General features: G+C 43.0%; 6 protein-coding genes across 6 annotated transcripts; all 6 read left to right on the plus strand.

Moving 5' to 3' along the window:
* The first annotated feature begins 1,297 nt into the window (after window positions 1–1,297).
* LOC133490158 (histone H4) lies at window positions 1,298–2,040 on the plus strand. Its single transcript, XM_061799842.1, has one exon. The coding sequence runs from the start codon at window positions 1,355–1,357 to the stop codon at window positions 1,664–1,666; it is 312 nt and encodes a 103-aa protein (XP_061655826.1). The 5' UTR covers window positions 1,298–1,354; the 3' UTR covers window positions 1,667–2,040.
* Window positions 2,041–3,151: 1,111 nt separating this feature from the next.
* Window positions 3,152–4,000, plus strand: LOC133490115 (histone H2B 1/2-like). Its single transcript, XM_061799747.1, has one exon. The coding sequence runs from the start codon at window positions 3,191–3,193 to the stop codon at window positions 3,566–3,568; it is 378 nt and encodes a 125-aa protein (XP_061655731.1). The 5' UTR covers window positions 3,152–3,190; the 3' UTR covers window positions 3,569–4,000.
* Window positions 4,001–4,187: 187 nt separating this feature from the next.
* LOC133490112 (histone H3-like) lies at window positions 4,188–5,241 on the plus strand. The gene has a single exon (XM_061799743.1). The coding sequence runs from the start codon at window positions 4,492–4,494 to the stop codon at window positions 4,900–4,902; it is 411 nt and encodes a 136-aa protein (XP_061655727.1). The 5' UTR covers window positions 4,188–4,491; the 3' UTR covers window positions 4,903–5,241.
* A 480-nt stretch (window positions 5,242–5,721) lies between these two features.
* LOC133490114 (histone H2A-like) lies at window positions 5,722–6,835 on the plus strand. Its single transcript, XM_061799746.1, has one exon. It carries the CDS (start codon window positions 5,885–5,887, stop codon window positions 6,266–6,268), a length of 384 nt encoding a protein of 127 aa, XP_061655730.1. The 5' UTR covers window positions 5,722–5,884; the 3' UTR covers window positions 6,269–6,835.
* Window positions 6,836–6,951: 116 nt separating this feature from the next.
* Window positions 6,952–9,070, plus strand: LOC133490117 (histone H2B-like). Its single transcript, XM_061799749.1, has one exon. The coding sequence runs from the start codon at window positions 7,877–7,879 to the stop codon at window positions 8,252–8,254; it is 378 nt and encodes a 125-aa protein (XP_061655733.1). The 5' UTR covers window positions 6,952–7,876; the 3' UTR covers window positions 8,255–9,070.
* A 132-nt stretch (window positions 9,071–9,202) lies between these two features.
* Window positions 9,203–11,812, plus strand: LOC133490107 (oocyte zinc finger protein XlCOF6.1-like). The gene is made up of 2 exons (XM_061799735.1): window positions 9,203–9,609; window positions 10,200–11,812. Exons 1-2 carry the CDS (start codon window positions 9,501–9,503, stop codon window positions 11,339–11,341), a joined length of 1,251 nt encoding a protein of 416 aa, XP_061655719.1. The 5' UTR covers window positions 9,203–9,500; the 3' UTR covers window positions 11,342–11,812.
* Window positions 11,813–12,208: the final 396 nt, after the last annotated feature.

Below are 12,208 nucleotides of genomic sequence, written 5' to 3' on the forward strand. Positions count from 1 at the left end.
GGATCTCCACTGGTGTTTTTCTCTCTGTTAACTGCACTCCATCTCTTCCAATAGAGCTCAGCGCTGCCCGGCATGTTGTGGCACAACGTGGTACTACACTGAAGGCGCGAAAATGTAAATTTGTACTTGCCTGTGTCACGTCGAAACCTGTCAAAATCTGCGATATAAACTGTCGTTCGGCGGTTTATGAGTCTTACGGTGCTTTTCTGTGTCATTTCCATGGCGTGCGCATCTGTCTGACTTTCCTGTCAACGCCGGCACATGCTAATTTTTTTTGCATTGGCCCTCGGGGCACGGATGATGGCGCCCTAAGAGATGGTTAGCAGATGTCTCCATCATCATGTGAGAGTTAAAAAGAAGACGCAGCGTAGCCACAGTTGGGACCGGTCTTTAATAATAACATGAGAGGTTGACCCACGGCGGCTTTGATCAATCCGAGGCCTCGGGAAGCCCGGACGGCGACACGCTGGCCAAAACACGACGTCACACTCGGCGTACTGCGTGCTCTCAATCCACTTTAGAACTACAGTAACAGTGTTCCCCCGCCACAACGCGGTTCGTTTTTCCAAGCTCTATATCGTTGTCGGGCGTAAAATCCGTTGAAGTGACTCGCCCCGTGCCTGTGGCGCTACGGTTGTTGGGAAATTTCCGACACCGAGGCCAAGCTAGGATTGCTACGAGACCGTGTGACGTCGCGACAGGAAGCTGTTTTTGGACTATGAAAGACCGAGAACAATAACTTCCAGGGCCTCTTTCGCACTACGTGTGTAAGATCCCAGCGTTGAACTTATTGTTCAACTCTGTCTTTTAGAGTAAATTGTTCAACTTTTCCTAATCCTTGAACAATCACCTCGACCACCAGAAGAAAAGAACCGGATAATACAGGTTGAACTGGTCGGCGGGGCTTCCTTTGTTCTTTTTTTTTTTTTAAACCTCTAACAATAACAACAATAATCAGCAGTCATATTTTCCCAAAATAAGTAAAATAATTACTTGCCAGTAAGTGAAATAATAGCAATTCTGCTAACCTAATCTATCTATCTATCTATCTATCTATCTATCTATCTATCTATCTATCTATCTATCTATCTATCTATCTATCTATCTATCTATCTATCTATCTATCTATCTATCTATCTATCTATCTATCTATCTATCTATCATGGGAAGTGATCCACGATATTTCCAGTGGATGGCGCTAAATCCTAAGCACAACCATGAGTATAGAAGAAGAAAATGCCCGCCCATGTCTTCTAACACGTCCGCATTTCTTACATAAGTACGCGGTGATCGAGCATCGTCGTCATCCTTGTCGTCTTTCGACTTTGTGCCGCTAATCAAAGCAGATCTAAAGATGTCTGGTCGAGGAAAGGGAGGCAAAGGTTTGGGGAAAGGCGGCGCCAAGCGTCACCGCAAAGTTCTCCGCGACAACATCCAGGGTATCACCAAGCCTGCCATCCGCCGCCTGGCTCGCCGCGGCGGAGTCAAGCGCATCTCCGGCCTCATCTACGAGGAGACCCGCGGCGTGCTCAAGGTCTTCTTGGAGAACGTCATCCGCGACGCCGTCACCTACACCGAGCACGCCAAGCGGAAGACCGTCACCGCCATGGACGTCGTGTACGCCCTCAAGAGACAAGGACGCACTCTGTACGGTTTCGGAGGTTAAATTCGGAACTCTGCCTGCCGTCAAGCAAAACCCAAAGGTCCTTTTAAGGGCCCCACACTTTTTCTACGAACAGCACGTTTTCCATTTCACTTTCTCGTTGCCACAACACGCTGACTGGTCATGAGACTGATTGTTTCCCTTGCCAATTATAAATTGATTACTCTGAAATGATTAGAGAACATGCAACATTAAATTCATCAGGGTGCATGTCTTGTCGTTTGGTTAGTTTTAATAGTTTTCCGTTTGGTCGTCACCAAGAAAAACCAGAGCGTGCAAGTTTGCCAGCAAATTGATTCTTTGACGTGGTTCCCATCGCGAGAAGATTAGACGTCCAGCAACTTTTACTGCTCTGGCCAATAAAACATTTTGCTGGACTTTCGAGTATATTTGACTTTTGAATTTGGTTCCTTGCTTTTAAATCCATCGACTTTTTCCTCCTTTTAGAATGTACTTTTGGGACCTTTTCACTCGTTACCCATTTAAAGTGACTTTTATATAACGGACTTTATGGTTTATGATGAAATAAAAAATATTTTGGCTCTTGTCTCTGTCACGAATGTAATAAAAGAAACGTTTAAAAAAAGTCATTGGGGTTATTACTGAATGTTTTGTCTTTTGTTTCCTTTATATGATGTGATTGTATATATGTATGTATGTATTTATATATGTATATATATATTTGTATATATGTATATATGTGTATGTATATATATATATATATATATGTATATATGTGTATGTATATATATATGTATATATATGTATATATATGTGTATTTGTATGTATATTTATATATATGTGTGTATATATATATATATATATATATATATATATATATGTAATGTATATATATATATATGATATATATATATATATATATGTGTGTATATATATATATATATATATATATATGTGTGTATTTGTATGTATATTTATATATAGTTAGTTTGTGGTCACAAGTTTGAAGAGTGTCTTCTCTTGAGGTTTAAATACCAATTTAACACAATTCTATTTATAGAGCACTAAAAACAGCACCCGAAACAAAGTAATGTACATCTAGACAGAGCCAATGTAAAGCATGAAGAGAATATAACAAAACAATACATATTCATTTTAATTCAAATATTAACTCATTTAAACATTTATTCATTACAAATCTGATTATTCGTTTAAACAACGAATCCAGTATGAAGCGTTTGTTCATGGGACTTTATTTGGTCAATATTTGTATTATTATTTTTTAACTTTTCGACCTAAATATTCATCACCTGTTTGTAAATTAACTCAACCGTTGAATTCAGTGCAATGTTTTCCCATTGTTGCTAGCTGATGTGCCTTAAATAAACTGTACAAGTTTGAAGGTGGAATTGAAAAAAAAAAAAAAAAGCCCCGCACAGTAAAGCGAGCCATATTTCAGCCAATCAGAAAGCGGCGCTGGCGCAGTGCAATTTGCATGAGAGCGGCTATAAAGAGGCTGGCTGTCGCCGAGTCACTTCATTCGGTTCAACAGTGATTTCATCATCATGCCAGAGCCATCGAAGCCCGCGCCCAAGAAGGGATCCAAGAAAGCGGTTACCAAGACCGCCAGCAAGCCCGGCAAGGGCAAGAGAAGGAGGGGAAGGAAGGAGAGCTACGCCATCTACGTGTACAAGGTCCTCAAGCAGGTCCACCCCGATACCGGCATCTCCTCCAAGGCCATGGGCATCATGAACTCGTTCGTCAACGACATCTTCGAGCGTATCGCCTCCGAAGCTTCTCGCCTCGCTCACTACAACAAGCGCTCCACCATCACGTCCAGGGAGATCCAGACCGCAGTCCGCCTCCTGCTACCCGGCGAGCTGGCTAAGCACGCCGTGTCCGAGGGCACCAAGGCCGTCACCAAGTACACCAGCTCCAAGTGAGCCGATTCGGTCGCATCCCAAAACAACGGCTCTTTTAAGAGCCACCCACTTCTTCTGAAGCGTAATTCCCAATGTCCGCTGTCTGTGTAACGGAGTTCATTCATTTTTCATAAATGCAACGTACCTACAATCAGATGGTCAAAATGTCATCACCGAGTCGTTAAGCTCTTAGCGATCCAAGATCCAGACTGGATAAAAGTTATGAACGCTCAACAACATGAAGGAATCACCAGAAATTCTAACAAATATTGCCTGCAGTACAACGTTACGCCTGCGGGTGGCAACATAAATAAGCTGACCTTAGAACAATGGACGGGAAAAACAACAAATTCTCCCTCGGCCCATTGTGCACTTCTGATTCGTCTCGACTCAGCCACCGAACTCTTTCCATTTTTGTTTAAAAATATAAGGGTGCACCTTTTTGTTTTTCACAATTTTAACATTTTGTGAACCCATTTTCACTGTTCTGTACAAATGATGATTGTACGTAACGCCCTCTTGTGCAATTCAATAAAGATCTTGAGAGAGAAAAAAAAAATTAAAAGCAACATTTGGCCACATTTAACTTTAAAGAGTTTTTTTTTTTTAAACGTTAATTTTCGAGTCACTTGTCCGCACATATGGCCTACAACAATATCAACCTAAAAAGTTAATTGAAAATATTAAATGTTGCATCTAATTGTAAAATATTTTTTAGACGTTATATATATATATTCATCTATAACATAAGTACAATTTTTTATATATATTTCGCGGCACGTTAAACGGATTTCCTCCATTCCAATTGGTCCAATTCCAAACTCACGCGGTCCAATGATTGAGCGGGTTTCGCGCGGGCTCTTCCCAAACGCACCAATCGGCGCTGCGTCGCCGGCATAAAGTCCGCCGCCCGCCCACTTTGCGCTCACTAGTTTGCGGCGAAAATGGCGAGAACCAAGCAAACAGCCCGTAAGTCGACCGGCGGCAAAGCCCCCAGGAAGCAGCTGGCCACCAAGGCCGCCCGCAAGAGCGCCCCGGCTACCGGCGGCGTCAAGAAGCCTCACCGCTACAGACCCGGCACCGTGGCCCTCCGCGAGATCCGCCGCTACCAGAAATCCACCGAGCTGCTCATCCGCAAGCTGCCCTTCCAGCGCCTGGTCAGGGAGATCGCTCAGGACTTCAAGACCGACCTGCGCTTCCAGAGCTCGGCCGTCATGGCTCTGCAGGAGTCCAGCGAGGCTTACCTGGTCGGCCTGTTCGAGGACACCAACCTGTGCGCCATCCACGCCAAGCGGGTCACCATCATGCCCAAGGACATCCAGCTGGCCCGCAGGATCCGCGGAGAACGCGCTTGATTCCCGCCGAACCAAACCACAACGGCTCTTTTCAGAGCCAACGCACTTGACGCTAAACTGCTCATTCCTCTGCGTTTCACTCGTTTTTGCTTGAAAACTGCACCCAATGTAAACTTTACCGGCCGTTGTGCCACAACAGCAACAAAAAAAGAATTTAATGCATGATAAAAGTAACTGTATAAAACATTTGAAAACTACGTCCTGTAAATTGATATGATTGCATATTTATAAATGCAGAAAACTACATGTAAAATACCTTATCCAGTAGAAAAATAGCATTTGTTGCCTGTCCTCTCTTCCCAAAATTACTCTTTACTTGAAAATATCATTTAAATCTTGTACAAACGCCAATGCCTTATCCCAAAATTAAATTCACTTATTTTTTTCTATAGATCTGAATATCTTTCAACTATGAGGGGGGTTTGTAAAAATTTCGACATAGTCCTGTTATCTAAATTATATATATTTTTTTTAATATATATAATCCGTTTATTTTGAAAATACATTTTACCGTACAATCACCGCAATGTGCTCAGAGTAGCAACATGCCATGTGGTTATATTCATCCATCCATTTTCCATCCCGTTTATTTGTTAATTCCATGTTAAACTCATTCCTATTACTTTTGATCACGTTGCCCAAATAAGGAGTTTTTGTACAATAAAACTGATGGCGGGGGGGGGGGGGGAAATGGTCCAATACGCATTTTGAGTAAATCAATACGTGTATTATCAGATTTACGAAAGGAGGTGGGGGAAAAAAGAGACATTTTAATTTGTTTTGAGAGTTCCAATAAAGAAGGTCACATTCAAAACAGTCGTTTACGCTGAAATAGAAGCGGGGCAACAGTAGCTCGTTTGTGATTGGACAACCGTTTTCCCGCACCAGCTGGCCAATCGATGAACAGCAACCGTATGTATAAGTACCCTCGCTTCACTGGAGTTGTGGTACCCTCACACAGACAAAGTAAAGAGCTGCAACAATGTCAGGTCGCGGGAAATCTGGAAAGGCGCGAGCAAAGGCCAAGACTCGCTCATCCCGGGCCGGACTTCAGTTCCCGGTGGGTCGTGTCCACAGACTGCTCCGCAAAGGCAACTACGCTCAGCGCATCGGTGCCGGCGCCCCCGTCTACTTGGCGGCCGTGCTCGAGTACCTGACCGCCGAGATTCTGGAGCTAGCCGGCAACGCCGCCCGCGACAACAAGAAGACCAGAATCATCCCTCGTCATCTGCAGCTGGCTGTCCGCAACGACGAGGAGCTCAACAAGCTTCTCGGTGGGGTCACCATCGCCCAGGGTGGAGTTCTGCCCAACATCCAGGCCGTCCTTCTGCCCAAGAAGACCGAGAAAGGCGGCAAAACAAAGTAATTTTAGAAACCACCGCAACCCCAAAAACGGCTCTTTTAAGAGCCACACACTCTCCGAAAAAGAGCAACTGTTTACATTTTCATTCTACCGCTTTGTAAAGTAGCGCTGCATGTTGAAGTACCAGTGATGAGGGTGGGGGGGAAAAAAGTTGTGACAGGACTGCAGTGGGTTCACAAGACTTAATCACATTTTTACACTTATTTTTTTTTCTGTTAAAGGTAATGCAAATAGTTTCCACATTCACAACCAAAACAAGGGCAATCTGTACAACGCAGCTGCAAACTGTAAACTGTTTATTCACCACCCTGAAGAAATGTATTACTGTTTTAGTTGTAAATAGTTTCTTTGCATCTACACGATCTAAACTCGACACATGCTGCGGGCCACTACAAAAATGGACGGATGCCCTCCAATGGCCCACAGGTCGCAGTTTGGATATCTTGGCGTACAGCGTTGGAACCAGCGAGTCAATCACAACAATGATTAGTATGTTTCAATGGAGAAAACATTGAATGGTACTCTAATTGATAACCATGTAAAATAAAATGTTCATTTCTTATTATGACACTACTGCGATCGTTCTACGTTGTTTCATGTAGAACAAAGAACAATCGTGTTGATTGGCGTGATGGGGTGGAGTGTCCTCTTTCAGGTCCGGAGTGTTGCAAAAGGATGAAATGGGTCACGATTGTAAGACAACCAACAAGTGCAGTTACTCACTTGTCCAGTAGATGGTGCTGCTTTTGCACATTTTCCTCCAACAACATTTGAACAGCTTTGTCGGGATAGTGTGGGAAGCATTACAGATTATTTTTTGGTTACTACATATTGAGTAATATTCAGTTTGAGCTTACTTTAGTACATTTTAATTTCCAGTAAGAAAGAAAATATGACTGCTTGTCTAACCAGCAAACTAATATCATACATTGTTGTAGTAATTGTAACAACACAGCGCAGCAGTTATTACTTGTATGTCAATTTTGATAAATAGTATTTTTAAAAGGTAAGCATACAACACATAGGTCTGTTAATATATTGATATTTTTATTTTGTAGTAATATAAGCTAAAATAATGCAATAATACTGATTAATAGTTGTTTCCTAAGAGTGTCAGAATGTGTAATCACGGTAGAACAGAAACGGGGCCAAAATGAATAAAACAAAAGCCCTGGGAGACCAAATATAGGGCCGCATATGCCTGCTGCAGTGTGGTCAACAAGGCGTGACGTGCAATATTGTTTCTAGTGGACGCGACATGGAAGACCTATCACAGCAGCACACGAATGTACAAAAGAGTGTTAGTTGGATTTGTACTTGAGTGATTTTGAGTAGAATAATCATTGGGAAAAAAAATAAGAATGCTGACAATTGCGAACAACACTACAATAACTAACGAGGGGAGAAGACGTCATGTAGCTAAAATCAAAGAATAAAGAACTATATAGACGTCGAACGTGGTATTGAGAGCATCACAAAGGTAATGTGGCGTAGAGCGATTTCAGCCAATCGGAGAGTGGCGCCGGCACAGCTTCATTTGCATGCGAGCCCCTTATAAGACCACCGGCGCTGCCTGCGTCCCCTCATACCGAGCAGCGACCGCAAGACGTCATGCCCGAGCCAGCCAAGTCCGCGCCCAAGAAGGGCTCAAAGAAAGCGGTCACCAAGACCGCCAGCAAGCCCGGCAAGGGCAAGAGAAGGCGGGGAAGGAAGGAGAGCTACGCCATTTACGTGTACAAGGTCCTCAAGCAAGTCCACCCCGACACCGGCATCTCGTCTAAGGCCATGAGCATCATGAACTCGTTCGTCAACGACATCTTTGAGCGCATCGCCTCCGAAGCTTCTCGCCTGGCTCACTACAACAAGCGCTCCACCATCACGTCCAGGGAGATCCAGACCGCCGTCCGCCTCCTGCTGCCCGGCGAGCTGGCCAAGCACGCCGTGTCCGAGGGTACCAAGGCCGTCACCAAGTACACCAGCTCCAAGTGAGCCGATTCGGTCTCGTCCCAAAACAACGGCTCTTTTAAGAGCCATCCACTTTCTCTCTAAAGTGAACACGTTCCATGTTTACAGGCCGGCATTGGTTTTGTTTAAATCTTTCTCAATTTTTTTGTTGTAATCCCAACAACATGGAACAAACAGAACATTTATGTCATTAATGGATATGTAGCGTATTTGTAAATTTCATCATTTTATTCAGTCATTTCCTAGTGTAAATTTAAAAAAAAAAATGCACGTTTGTGTGCAGATTGGAGCTCAGAAGACTTCGCTTTTAGTAATTCCGCTCGCTCCGTGTAGTCTCTTTGTAGCCGCTAGGCAACGTATTATGGGTATTTCCCCATTTGTATGGTTTTGAGATTAGTTTGGGGGGGGGAATGAAACTAAATGCTACTGTGCTTTGTAATATGCATTCACGTTGAGGGGAAAACTACGTATACGCGTTGCCGTATTCTGTGTGGGGCAGCAGGGGTGATGGGAGAAGCTCACAAGACAAATCATGTCTTGTCTTCTGCAGGAGTAAATGCATTCTGGAAACGAATATGTTGAAGCGTCTTTGTTGTGCCTTATCCACTCACTTGTTACATAATGGAGGAATATAATATAAACTTGCAACTAAAAACGTGATTCCCTCTTTGTTTGAACTGTCTACACAAAGCACATTTTGGTTTATTTGGCTTTCATTTTCTCGTGCCAACATTTAAGGTCCATACTTTTAGTTTTGGGCTTAGTGCTCTATTTTTCTCTATCTAATGAGACGCTTTCCTCCTCCTTCGTCTTTGACCCACAGAAGTCGAATATAAATTGTTTATTTATGTGCTCACTGAGGTTGTGTTACTTCGTGTCTCGTTTTGCTACGTTTTTCGAAAGGCGTGTTGGTGACACTGTTTTGTCCAAATGGAGTTGCCGTACATCTGCGTTGCAACATTTGCTTCCGCGTACGTCACCACAAGCGCTTCACCAAAAAAAAAAAAATAATAATAATCCTTCCTGAATTAGTTCTCAATTGAAGCCTCGACGCAGTGCGTCCATCACTACTTCTTTGGAGTAAAACGCCATTCATCAAATTTCGGTGTCCGGTTAAACTCGCCTCGCTGCACCTTGAAGTTTCTCCGGCTTGGTTTCGCTTAGCTTAGCTTAGCCTAGCCTAGTTTAGTTTTTGCTTGCTCGCCGCTTGCATCGCATCGCTAAACACAAGTTTCGTATCGGCGTCAAGTGTCGCGACACTCGCGTGAAAATGTTTGCAAGGACGACGGCAAAGGACGAGCAGGAACTTTGTGGAGCAAAAGAGGAGAGCGAGCGGCAACGTCGACTCAAGAATCCCCGAGCTGAGTTGCATGGAGCAGGTTTGGACACGTTTTACTCTCACTTGTATAGTCATAAAAAATATTAACGTGTGGATTTTTAATTTACATGTCAAAGCTACCTGATCATGTGCTTAAAAAGTAATCGATCCATTTCAGATAAACTCGGGGCGTGGAACAAGCAAAATCTATAAACCGTCACCATAATCTTATTGTGACAGAAAGAGGACCATAAGCAGCTCTTTGTGGGGAGAAGGAGAAAAAATAAAAGAAACCAACGGCGAACTTGAGTTTCTTGACTCGTGCATTGACGTGATATTTAAAATAGGCTAGATTGTCGCGCAGCCAGATGCCGAGATAGCTGGGAAAAGTCAATATGAGTCCTGATGGGACAAGCCGAAAGTCACAACAACAACCGTTAGCTGTTAGTTAATTATTGTTGACTTTCAATTGCCAATTATTTATTTTTAACAATTATTGATACTTGTTTTTATTTTACACATTTCCATTTGATTATCTTATGTAACTGTTCTAGCACTTACCTATTCATTTTATAAATATACAACGCAATATACAACATCAAAGTCACAACAGACTTGACTGAACAAACTGTGTCTTCTTGCGTCCTGCAGACGCCAGTGAAAAATATCTTCGTCGCGAGCAGCAGGCGTTAGAGTCCCGTGACATTAAAGAGGAAGAAGACTGGGAACCGCTTCACGTTAAAGAGGAGGAGCAACAACCCTCGTACGTTAAAGAGGAGGACGATTTCACAGAGATTCCGGTGACTGTTGTCCTTCTGAAGAGTGAAGATGAAGTTCGGAGTGAGGAGAACGGAGGTGCGGGGCCTCCAAGCAGCAGCTCAAGTCAACGCGTGAAAACAGAAGGTGATGGAGAACACCGTGGAGGATCACGAGCAGACCGCCTCTTAGCCCCGCTGTCCGATAGCGACGACATAACGTCCCACTCTCCTGACACTGATGACGACCGGTCTGAAGGTCATATGACATGTCACGCTGACAACAAACCGTGGAAATGTTCTCAGTGCGGGGAAACCTTTGTCTACAAGTCTCTTTTGGAAACACATATGGTTTTCCACACTGGAGAAAAACTTTTTGCCTGCTCGGTTTGTGATCAAAGATTCTCTCAGAAGAGATACTTACGAAGACACACGAGAACGCACTTGGGAGAGAAACGTTTTGCCTGCTCAGTTTGCGGTATAAGATTCTCTACAAAGGGATATGTCAAATTGCATACATTAACTCACACTGGCGAGAAACCTTTTGCCTGCTCAGTGTGCAGTCGAAGATTCTTTCAAAAAGTACACTTGATCTCTCACACAAGAACACACACAGGAGAGAAACCTTTCTCCTGCTCATTTTGCGAGCAACGATTCTCAACAAAAGGAAATTTAAGAATACACACGAGAATACACACTGGTGAGAAACCTTTCTCCTGCTCAGTATGCGGTCAAAGGTTCTCTGAGAGACGCGTTTTGACGACACACTCAAGAACACACACTGGAGAGAAACCTTTTGCCTGCTTGAATTGCGATAAAAGCTTCTCTACAAGCGCAAACTTAAAAACGCACACAAGAACACACACTGGCGAGAAACCTTTTCCCTGCTTAGTTTGCGGTCAAAGATTCTCTGAGAGGCGCACTTTGACGACACACACGAGAACGCACACTGGAGAGAAGCCTTTTGCCTGCTCCGATTGTGGGAAAAGATTCTCTCAAAAAGGAAACTTGAAGCGTCACACGAGTGCACACAAGTGAAGAGAAACCTTATGCCTGATAATTGTGCGGCAAAAAATTTCCCAAGAAGGGAACTTGAAGGAAACACACAAGAACACACACTTGCCGGTTCAGTTTGTGGTCGAACATTCTCTCGTAGGGATTAGTTTAAGACACTTGAGTTCTGGTATGTATAGTTGAGATCAATGAAGCTTTGAATAAAAGTTTTGATTTTGAAAACTTACTGCTATGACACTGACTTGAAAGAACTTACATTCTTGTATTCCATCTACCTTTTTGTATTATATCTAACATCTCGTATGTTATGTACCTTCTTAAAAGCCTCTTGTGGCCAAGTATTGAGAATTAGAACCATGCTAAAAGCAAACTATCTGGATTAGCCAATGTTTTGTGATGTCCATGTCGAATAAGTAATGACTGGCAAATGACTGACTCTTTGTGATCAGATGGAAAAGTGTGAATGTGATTATGAATAAAGTACAACTCTTCAAACAGTGATAGTAACCCAATTTATGTGGATATCAAATTATTCCCCCCCCCCTTTTTAATAGGAACTGAAATTCCATTAATATATATTTTTTTTTAAGCTGTATGCTTCAGGATCTGAATCATTATATCGGCCAAAGGGAATTTGTCTCCGGTAGCTGGAGCTGCTCCAGTGCTACCGCAAACAAGCCACTATAATAAAATATGCATTTAGGACATGAACACTGAAGAGCCGAGAGTCATTAAGTAATACACAGTTTCGAGTAGTGTGGTAATACTGACAGTACATACACAGTCATCTTTATGTTCCAAGTATGTCAAAAACACACAAGTGGTTTGTTATCAACACATCGCTCAGAACAGATCAATTGCGAGTGTCCATTTTTTTGTTAGATATGTAGT

This window comes from Phyllopteryx taeniolatus, chromosome 15, assembly GCF_024500385.1.
Source record: "Phyllopteryx taeniolatus isolate TA_2022b chromosome 15, UOR_Ptae_1.2, whole genome shotgun sequence".
Lineage (NCBI taxonomy): Eukaryota > Metazoa > Chordata > Actinopteri > Syngnathiformes > Syngnathidae > Phyllopteryx > Phyllopteryx taeniolatus.